At 41.7% G+C, this 10,749-nt stretch overlaps 1 protein-coding gene across 1 annotated transcript in view; it reads left to right on the top strand.

Moving 5' to 3' along the window:
• Window positions 1-303: 303 nt before the first annotated feature.
• The window catches only part of LOC311279963 (mesothelin-like), a gene marked incomplete at its 5' end in the record, with an annotated part of 17,407 nt that continues 6,961 nt past the window's right edge, over window positions 304-10,749 (top strand). Inside the window, 14 exons of the mRNA XM_084391807.1 lie at window positions 304-355; window positions 699-826; window positions 960-1,078; window positions 1,569-1,690; window positions 1,771-1,985; window positions 2,796-2,966; window positions 3,053-3,202; window positions 4,445-4,494; window positions 4,580-4,709; window positions 4,801-4,883; window positions 4,968-5,097; window positions 5,976-6,166; window positions 10,465-10,537; window positions 10,639-10,749. The exon at window positions 10,639-10,749 is cut by the window's right edge and continues 22 nt beyond it. Coding sequence (XP_084247933.1) covers window positions 304-355; window positions 699-826; window positions 960-1,078; window positions 1,569-1,690; window positions 1,771-1,985; window positions 2,796-2,966; window positions 3,053-3,202; window positions 4,445-4,494; window positions 4,580-4,709; window positions 4,801-4,883; window positions 4,968-5,097; window positions 5,976-6,166; window positions 10,465-10,537; window positions 10,639-10,749 — 1,725 coding nt within the window. The remainder of the gene's footprint in view (window positions 356-698; window positions 827-959; window positions 1,079-1,568; window positions 1,691-1,770; window positions 1,986-2,795; window positions 2,967-3,052; window positions 3,203-4,444; window positions 4,495-4,579; window positions 4,710-4,800; window positions 4,884-4,967; window positions 5,098-5,975; window positions 6,167-10,464; window positions 10,538-10,638) is intronic.

The raw sequence follows: 10,749 nt of genomic DNA, 5'->3' as shown, positions 1-10,749 counted from the left end.
CCGCCAATAGATTTCCGAGACGAATTAATGTCTCTATCAGCCCGAATAATTGTATAACTTGGCAAGTTGGGGTCTGATGTCTCCTCTTTCAACCAGCTTTCCGTAAAACAGATGAGATTACTCTGTCGGAACTCATTATCATATTGAACTTTAGCGATCAGTTCATTCATCTTGTTGCTCAAAGAGCGAACATTAGAGAAAGTTATTACCGGTAGGGGATGTCTGCTGCCGCACCTCCTCAGTCTTTCTCTCACTCCACCTCTTGATCCTCTTTTCTTTATTTTAGTCCCTTTTCGCGTTCCGATGTTTTTGATTTGCGGAGACTTGACCAGCGGCTCCAGACCAGAGTCCTCCGGTTTGATTGAGTGTCTAAGTGACACCAGCTGGTCCCACGTGTAGGTAAGGATTCCGGCGTTTCCATATGAACTCCATACTTCGGCGATTAAACCACAGAGAAGGCACACAGCCAGCCAAAGTAACATGCCAACGCTGAACTTCATTTTGCCACAAAGAGAATGCGGGCTCAATCACTTAAAAAAAAAAAAAAAAAGAAATCACAGGACACGAGACAGACAGGTCAGACACTGGGTCAGCAGCAGAGCCGCGCCCCTTATAATCCCTTATAATTGCATGATTGATTCTGCTGTCTAATGATAATGAAGATTCGTCGGTGAGCCGTGTTTGTCATGTGTTCTCAGCGTCAGCTCCTAGATGTTATAACGCCTCGAACCCCGATCTGAACTCCACCGCCTGGTTCGCCGACTACATCTCCGTCTTCTTGAGCTTCGTCACGCTGGATGACCTGCTCCTCTTCGCCCCCATTCAGGTGTGACAACGGTTTGAAGAACTCGACCAAAAAGTAAGATGATAACTTTGTTCTCATTTATTCACTCTCATGTTGTTCCAAACCGGTTTGACTGTTTTCTTTTTTGTGACTCAAAAACGTGTTTGTTTTTCAGCCGTTCCTGGAGAACCTGGAGAACCTGCAGCTCTTCGGTCAGATCGGCGTTCCAGGCGACGTCATGGAGGAATACACGAGTCAGCTGTTCGAGCAGAATCCGTTCTTCAGCGCCTACTAGTGAGAGACATCAACAATAACCATCCTTAATCGCATCTCACTAAACTACACTTCGGTTTCTAAAGGGGGTTTTCATAGCAATGTCATAGAAGAACCATTTCGGGTTCCTCAAATATCATTTCAGCGATCAGTTCTTAAAAGAATCTTTTTTTTCTTTGAGTGAAGAACATTTCAATAATCTATACAACCTTTTCTCCACTCTAAAGATCATTTTGTGCAATGGAAAGATTCTGTGGATGTTAAAGTGTCTTCAGGGATCCATCAATACCCATCAAGAACCTTTTTTTTAACAGTGTACCATTTGAAAAGACTGCTCTGGTTTGATGGTTTTAGGGAAGTGTTGGCCACTTGACTGTGAAACCAACGAAGACTGGTTGAAGCTGTTGTTTCAACAGAACTGTGACACTGTCATTAGTTTGAAGCCAGGGTGTTTGTAGAAGACGCCCTGATGAGCTTTAACAGCTTTATCGTGATGTTTGTGTGTTTACAGTCTGCCTATGACGTTACGCTGCTCGGCTCCTGCGAGCTCCTTCCTTCAGTTGAGTGCGGAGCAGCTGAAGAACATCTCTTCCAGCATCCATCAGAACTGCTCCAACATCCAACCCGACGTACGTATAAGAGCGTGTGTGTGTTTATGTCATCAGAAACAAGCTCTATACAAGCTAAATGCATGTGTGTGTGTGTGTGCTCAGGTGTCGGTGGCTCTGGCAACAATGCGGCCGTTCTGACGGTGGACTCTATCCAGGCTCTGGGTCAGTCGAGCACGGGTTTGAGCACGGCTCAGATCAGCGGCGCCGGAGGGAATGTTCTGTTCAACGCTCTGTCTGTGCTCACACTCGTACAGGGCTGGAACCTCGATCAGGCCATGATGATCATACAAACCCTGCTGTCGTCTGGACTCTACCAGGTACATCCCCCAGTGACGCTTCAGAGCCAACGCTGAATCAACCGCTTGCGTCTCCGAGGAACTCCTGAATGGATCAGTGTTGTTGAACAAATCGTCATATCAGTGATTTATTGAGTAGGCACTCTTTTGAGTAGGCACTTATTCTGAATAAGTACTACTTTGTGACCGCCAAAAAGTATGTTCTATATAGTATTAATGTAATCCGGATGTAACACATTTAGCATGTTGTCATTATCATGTGATCTACCAGCGTCTCTTCACTGCCATTCATTAATCCTCTCCCGTGGCCTCATGGGACAGTAAAGTGTCCATCGTATGCACACTTCAGAATCTCACCGGAAGTAGTAGGTCATCCGATTACTGTGATTTCGGACATGCTGGTTTTCTTTTTTGCCTATTATATAGTAGGGAAGTATGCGATTTCAGATGCAGCCTCAGTGTTATTGAGTCGATGATTCAGTGACTCACTCATGCAGATTCTTTGGCCTTCCTCAATCTACTCAGCCTCCGTTACAGATGCTTCAAAATTCAGCAGCCAGGTTATTAACAGGGACTAAGAATGGATCATATCTCCCATGTCCTTGCCTCAGTGCATTGGCTCCCTATAAAGTTTAGAGTCTACTTTAAGATTCTTCTTCTCGCATTCAAGGCACTGCACAGTTCGGCCCCGGATTATATTTGTGGACTTGTTAGTTTGTATTGTGTTGTAAAGCACACTGGATCACCTACAGTTGTGTTAAACTGGAGCTGTATAAATGAATAAACGTGACTAGATGTACCAATACACATCTGTGTCTCTGTCCACGGCAGATTGACAGTGCGGACGGACTGGTGGGATTGGGTTCGCTGATCATTGGTGTACAAACATCAGTCATCTACGGTTTCTCAGGAAATGTGTTGCTTCTGGCCATGAAATCTCAATCATTCTTGGCCAATGTCATCGGCGCACCCATTATTCTCCAACAGACCATCGTCAGCCAGGTAACTAACACACACACACACACACACACACACACACGAGTACGTCTCAGGTTTGTCTCGTGACGTCTCTCTCTGTCTCTCTCTAGATCATCTCTGTGAACAGCTCGTCTGACGGCGTCATCACAAACGTTCCTGACCTGATGGCGACGGAGATCCCGCGCAACTTCCTGCTAAGCGTGTCGTCCTCCTCCGCGGTGGTGCAGATGGTCAATCAGAAGACGTGGAAACACGAGCAGGTACGTCAGGCTCGTCACCAATCTGAGAAGAAAGACCCTTCATCTGTTGGACCTTTCAGAGTTTCCCATCAACAGATCAGTTTATGGATTTAGTTTTAATTAAAAAATATCTATATTTATGAATTAGACAGCTAGTAAACATACTTCGTATCATGAGAAAACAATTATTTATCCCATTAAATAGGAAAGTATGTCATTATTTAAACAAGACCTATAATGCCCTTTTACAAAGTCTTGATGTTGTTTTTAGAGAACACAAGCACAGGTTTTCATGCTTGAATGTTCAAAAACACGTTCATTTCCCCACATTTATCATTAGCTTTGATTCCATTCACCTATTTATATGCACGTTTTTGGATATTGCATAAAAAAACGCTGAATGGAAACCCCAAGATGCGTGTAAATTCTAAAAATGTGCATAAAAGTACATTTTTTATCCATTCTGAAAACATATGCATAAACTACAATGGAAACATTTACCAAAAAAATTCCTCGATGGACATCAAAAAAGTCATGTGACTGCGATGGGACGGCATAACTGGACCAACCAGCGGACCGATCTCACTGCACAGCATCTGAAATGCCTGAGCAAACTCTGTTGTCAGAGTGGTTCAGTATAATCTCCTCCCAGAACTTACACGACTGAGTTCCCAAACAGCGGGATCTGCCTCAGAAAGCAAGATAACACGTTTATTGATTAGCCATTGTTGCGGCTCCGCTCTTTCCAGTCTGTCAGTAACGCTCTGTTTAGTTCCTGTCTCTATGAAACCCCTCCCTCTGAAAAGCACACTGTGTTCTGATTGGTCGGCTGGATCAGTGCGTTCTGATTGGTCGAGTGTGTTTGGGAAATGTCCCGCCCCTTACCATAACCACCAGTTTAACACACTACTAACTAACTCAACCAGGCCCCGCCCCTTTATTCTGTGTATGAATTATTTAAATGAGGAAGATTGTGACGTGTTCGTTCCCGAAAGAAACTCAACGGAGGTGTTTCAGGGAGTTCAGAAACACTGACTCTGATATAGAGAAGAACTCCCGCTGGAGGGACTTTGGAAACATTTTTCATGCTCAAACATCAACATTACACACTAAAGAAAGTTGAACATGTGGAGCATAATAGGGCCTCTATAAGACACTCCTCAGGAACGCTGGAGTTCGATATTGAACCTCATTGAACCTTTTTCCTAAGAGTGCATGTTCTGTCAGAAATGAAAATGACATGTTGAGATTTCTTCCTCTCAGGCCGTTTTGCTCTTCGAAACCGTTGCGGCGGAGTTCAGCGACCCGGACGCGTGAGTGAATAGAGTTATCATCATTATCATCAGTCAGACTGGATGGTGAGGCTGTAGTTCTGACCGGATGTTGGTGTTTGTGCAGCATGTCTTTCCAGGTGCTGCAGGGTTTCACCTGTTCTCGAATCCAGAGCTTCAGCATTAGCAAAACCATGAGTCTGATCCGCGGCTGCCGGCAGCGAGGCAACCAGACGCTCGTCCTGCAGGAGTCACAGGTGAACACAGACACTATCCTCAGAAATCTGCTCTGGGTGACCTCAAACCCTGTTTAAAGAAGATGTGTGTGTGTGTGTGTGTGTCCTTCAGCTGACCTGCATGTACTACTACATCAAGAGTGCTGACCTGAACGCCTTCTCTCAGTATCCCGCCGAAGTGCTCATCTACTACAAGTACGTCAGCAGCATTACTGGTGCTCATGGAGGAGCTGCTGAAGACTGGCTCATCACACGCTTGTTTGTCTGCTTGTGTTACAGTTACTCAATGATTGACAGATCTCTGTGCCGCTCGTATTTCTCGTCTCTGGGAACGGCCAACTTCTCAGTGCTGTCCAGCGCTCTGTCCTTCAAGAAGCAAGTCCTGTTCAGCAGCGCCAGGGAGTGTCTGGTGAGCGCAAACACACAGATATTGATCATATTTCAGCTTTTTGCATTCATTTTTACAGTCCAAAAATATTTAGGCCTAAATGTAAGATTGGAAATGGAAAAAGTGCTCTTTCAGGATCTCGGTGCTCTTTGGGTGTAGGGATGGTTCCACTCATGAGGACAAACAATCCAAGGCACTCAAGTAGTTTGTTTTTAGAAAAATATAAAAAGCCTTTATTCTTTCATGGCTTAGATTTTAAAAACAGGTGACAAGCAACGGCACATCTACATGTTGTGGCCAATCAGCCTTCATCAGGGTGTGTGTGACAAACACATTTAGAGTTCTTTTAAACAGCAATCAGTTAATCACACGGCAATCATGCAGCACAGGACAAACAGAAGAGAGGAAGCTCAAATATTACAAAGAAAATATATCTCAACAAAAACATGACTAAACCAAGCAACAAAAAAAAAGGTATTGATTACAAATACATTATCATAGATAAATAAATTGGAATATCTGTATCAAAATCCACAAGTCAAAAATATCATAAATGAAATAAAGTATGCAAATCAGAATCAACAAATCAATAATGTATTCTCAATCCCAAAACTTTATATTTAAGGAAAAAATCATAATTATATACAGATTCGATTTATGCGTTTGAATTGCATATAATCACTTTGTATCACACAGTTTTAACATAAACTAATAAACTTATTGTGATGCGTGTTTGTCAGTCATACATAAATTCAAATGGATTAGAATCAGCATAAATCTGTTCATTGTGAAAACAATTAAACTTATTCAAATATGGAACAATATTCCTTTAGTTGGAGTGTTCCCACTGTAAAGTGTAAGGCTGCATTAGCATTAGCTAACGTGAGCTGGTGTTTCAGGGAATCTCGGGCTTCAGCATCACTCAGGCGCAGCTGGAGGTTCTGGGCGGCATGTGCTGCTTCCTGAGCGCCGACTACATCCAGAACTCAGACCCGTACGTGCTGGAGAAACTCAAACAGTGTCAGGATTTATCGTCTCAGCAGATCTCTGGGGTCGAGACTGTCCTACTGAGAGGAAACACCACCTACGGGTACAAACTCACTCGCACACGCCACTCAAGGCCGTTCCCACCAACGACGATAACTGTACAGATAACCGTCACGATATAGTTTAAATAGGGCTGTCAAAATTAACTTGTTAACGCATGCCATTCATTTTTTCAGTTTAACGCATGCAAAATATTGAACGCAATTAATGCATCATCTGTTTTTTAGTTATAAAAAATGTTTTTCGTAGTTATTGTTACAGTTATCATTATAGCTATTGTTATAGTTATCGTTATAGTAATTGTTATAGTTATCGTTATAGCGGTTTTCTGCTGGTGTGGACACTAATATAGTTATTGTTATAGTTATAGTTATCGTTATCGTTATAGTTATCGTTATCGTTATAGCTGTCGTCTGCTGGTGACACTAATATAATTATCGTTATAGTTATCGTTATCGTTATAGTTATCGTTATAGCTGTCGTCTGCTGGTGTTGATACTAATATAGTTATTGTTATAGTTATAGTTATCGTTATAGTTATCGTTATAGCTGTCGTCTGCTGGTGTGGACACTAATATAATTATCGTTATAGTTATCGTTATCGTTATAGTTATCTTTATAGCTGTCGTCTGCTGGTGTGGACACTAATATAATTATCGTTATAGTTATCGTTATCGTTATAGCTGTTGTCTGCTGGTGTTGATACTAATATAGTTATCGTTATTGAATCGATTCTGAGCTTATTGTTTAACAGCAGATGGCGCTGTGTGCTCTAGAAACAGTCGTACCTCTGCTTGCTTCCAATGCCTTACTCAAACCACTTGAATCTTCTAAAAAATAATCATTCATAAAGTTTGAAAAGGTTGAAGCGAATTACAAGGGTGTTTGCAGTGGCTGTTTACATTAATCCCGCATCATAAAAGCATTAAAAAACTAGCCTAGAGTGCCATCTGCTGTTAAAAACTAGCCTAGAGCGCCCTCTGCTGTTAAAAACTAGCCTAGAGCGCCATCTGCTGTTAAAAACTAGCCTAGAGCGTCATCTGCTGTTAAACACTAGCCTAGAGCGTCATCTGCTGTTAAACACTAGCCTAGAGCGCCCTCTGCTGTTAAAAACTAGCCTAGAGCGCCCTCTGCTGTTAAAAACTAGCTTAGAGCGTCATCTGCTGTTAAAAACTAGTCTAGAGCGTCATCTGCTGTTAAACACTAGCCTAGAGCGCCCTCTGCTGTTAAAAACTAGCCTAGAGCGTCATCTGCTGTTAAACACTAGCCTAGAGCGCCATCTGCTGTTAAAAACTAGCCTAGAGCGCCATCTGCTGTTATAAACTAGCCTAGAGCGTCATCTGCTGTTAAACACTAGCCTAGAGCGTCATCTGCTGTTATAAACTAGCCTAGAGCGTCATCTGCTGTTATAAACTAGCCTAGAGCGTCATCTGCTGTTAAACACTAGCCTAGAGCGTCATCTGCTGTTAAACACTAGCCTAGAGCGTCATCTGCTGTTGAAAACTAGCCTAGAGCGTCATCTGCGTCATCTGCTGTTGAAACCTAGCCTAGAGCGTCATCTGCTGTTATAAACTAGCCTAGAGCGTCATCTGCTGTTGAAAACTAGCCTAGAGCGTCATCTGCTGTTATAAACTAGCCTAGAGCGCCATCTGCTGTTATAAACTAGCCTAGAGCGTCATCTGCTGTTATAAACTAGCCTAGAGCGCCATCTGCTGTTAAACACTAGCCTAGAGCGTCATCTGCTGTTATAAACTAGCCTAGAGCGTCATCTGCTGTTAAAAACTAGCCTAGAGCGCCATCTGCTGTTATAAACTAGCCTAGAGCGCCATCTGCTGTTATAAACTAGCCTAGAGCGTCATCTGCTGTTAAACACTAGCCTAGAGCGTCATCTGCTGTTATAAACTAGCCTAGAGCGTCATCTGCTGTTAAAAACTAGCCTAGAGCGTCATCTGCTGTTGAACACTAGCCTAGAGCGTCATCTGCTGTTATAAACTAGCCTAGAGCGCCATCTGCTGTTGAAAACTAGCCTAGAGCGTCATCTGCTGTTATAAACTAGCCTAGAGCGTCATCTGCTGTTAAAAACTAGCCTAGAGCGTCATCTGCTGTTAACCTGTTAAGCTGCAACCCCACTTTTGAAAAATCCCAAGAAATGACATACCCAAACTGAAACAGATACAGTTCATGAACACTTTGCATTAAAAGCACAAGTATGATCTCATTTGAAAGCTGACACCTGGCAGTTTATTGTAAATGTAGAATTAATTATTGTCATAATGACAAAAATTGTTATAAATAGCTTCAAAATTTTGTAAAATTATTAGAAATTATTTTTTATGAAATATCCTCATGAAAATAAAATTGAAGTTGGCACTGGAGCAATCTAGAAATGCACTACAGCTAATGCCATATGTCTAAACATTTTATGTTTAAAATCTTAAGATAATAAGTCCAAAACTCTGTATTCAGTGAAATGTTTTTCAAGACCATGTCATGTGACTTTATTTTGATTTGATGCTAAAATGCTACTGATGTTTATTTCCATCTTCTAACCATCTATCCAGTATATTTTCTTTATTGTTTTGTGGTGCAAACGAGCCCCATTCAGTCTCAGTCTCCCCCTGCACACATTCACACCTCTCCAGCCTGGTTATGGCTCGAAATATGCATTTCTTTTGTCTGCATTATAGTTACTAACGCCTGGCTATTCACAGGCTATTCATAGGGTTTCAGTCACTAATTTCTTTTCTCAAAGTTCACCCTTACATTTTAAACTGTATCTAATGCATTTCTTGAAGAAAGAAACATTTCAGGTAGCATTCAAAAAATAATCAAAATATAACTTCTAGGTGGCAGGTGCACCTAGGGCTAGCTAGCATGTTAGCTTAGCACACCATCAATACACGACAATTTATGAGATTAAAACCATGTTTGTGCTTATAAACTTACTTTATAAAGCAAATCGAGTATTTTAAATAATTTTCTGTGATCTAATTTGGCTTCAGATAAAAAATCAGACAGAAAATATACTATTGGATAGTGTTCTGCACAACGATTCTATATAGATTAGCATTACATTATAAATATAATCTATTATTATGGAAATACCTGGCATGGATTGAAAAACACAGGTAACTCAAATATCATAGCAAACATGTTTATTGTCTTCAAAATGTCTGTATCTGCATGTTACAGCCATAGTTACAGCGCGATCTGTTGTTAGCTGTATGTGTGTGTTCGAGGCTTCCTGGATTGTCACATGATTATGGCACTTCTTCATGTTCTAATACTGTGCACAGGGCGGCGAGGGCGCCCTCAGGCTATTGGTATGAATTGAAAACACATTAACAGAGTATGCAAACGCTCATAATGATTACATCGACGCATTTGGGTATAAATTCAATAAATATTATTCCTGTCTATAGAAATCTGATGTAAACCTATGAGAATATATCAATATTTCTCCCAATCTGCAAATTTTTTAGCTAAAAGCCCTGAAGGACGTTGTTTTGTGTATCGCTGTCATGACGACAGCACGGAGTTTTTTATGAATGAAAGCGGCTGACGCGCATAATTCATATTAAAGGTATCGACTCATTTTTTCATTTCATAACTCCTGACACAAATTAAGAAATAACTGTCGCTATAAGTTTCTCAGAATACAATAGTGGTCAAATTCTGAAACTTGAGTCTTATATCTTTTTAATGATGTATAGTTTGTCAAGGTATAACATTAAATCTGATAGTAACTTTGAACTATATATAAATAAAACCGCTTCAGTGCGTCTGCGCTCTGGCAACGGTTAACAGGTTAAACACTAGCCTAGAGCGTCATCTGCTTTTATAAACTAGCCTAGAGCGTCATCTGCTGTTGAAAACTAGCCTAGAGCGTCATCTGCTGTTAAACACTAGCCTAGAGCGTCATCTGCTGTTATAAACTAGCCTAGAGCGTCCTCTGCTGTTGAAAACTAGCCTAGAGCGCCATCTGCTGTTATAAACTAGCCTAGAGCGTCATCTGCTGTTATAAACTAGCCTAGAGCGTCATCTGCTGTTGAAAACTAGCCTAGAGCGCCATCTGCTGTTATAAACTAGCCTAGAGCGTCATCTGCTGTTAAAAACTAGCCTAGAGCGTCATCTGCTGTTAAAAACTAGCCTAGAGCGTCATCTGCTGTTAAAAACTGAGCTCAGAATCGATTCGGAAAAATTGGAATCGATCCACGAATCGCGATGCATTGATATATTGTCCCAGCCCTAATAGTTATGGTTCTTGGTGTGAACGGGCCTGACAGCAACACATATCACACACTTCTGCTGTCACTACATGATGTGAGATGTTCCTCTCAGGTCTTCAAATAGCTGGAACAGAGCGACCCTGCCGCTGTACGTCACCGCAAACATATGGGGCAAATTCTCACAGGTAGAGTACGGTAAACACAGGTAAACACACGGCTGTTTGTGTGCTTCACTGATAACTCTGTGTGTGTGTGTGTGTGTGTGTGTGTGTGTGTGTGTTATCAGGAAAACAAGCAGAGGTTTCTGAAGATGTTTATCCGTGACCTGAGGAAGAATGCAAAGGCTTCAGAAGCGAAGATCCTCAACATGATGAACGAGGTCAACAAAATCACACGA

This window comes from Rutilus rutilus (genome assembly GCF_951802725.1).
Source record: "Rutilus rutilus genome assembly, chromosome: 2".
Classification (NCBI taxonomy): domain Eukaryota; kingdom Metazoa; phylum Chordata; class Actinopteri; order Cypriniformes; family Leuciscidae; genus Rutilus; species Rutilus rutilus.
The sequence above is the reverse complement of the archived record's forward strand: the minus strand, read 5'-3'. Positions and strand labels throughout refer to the sequence as shown.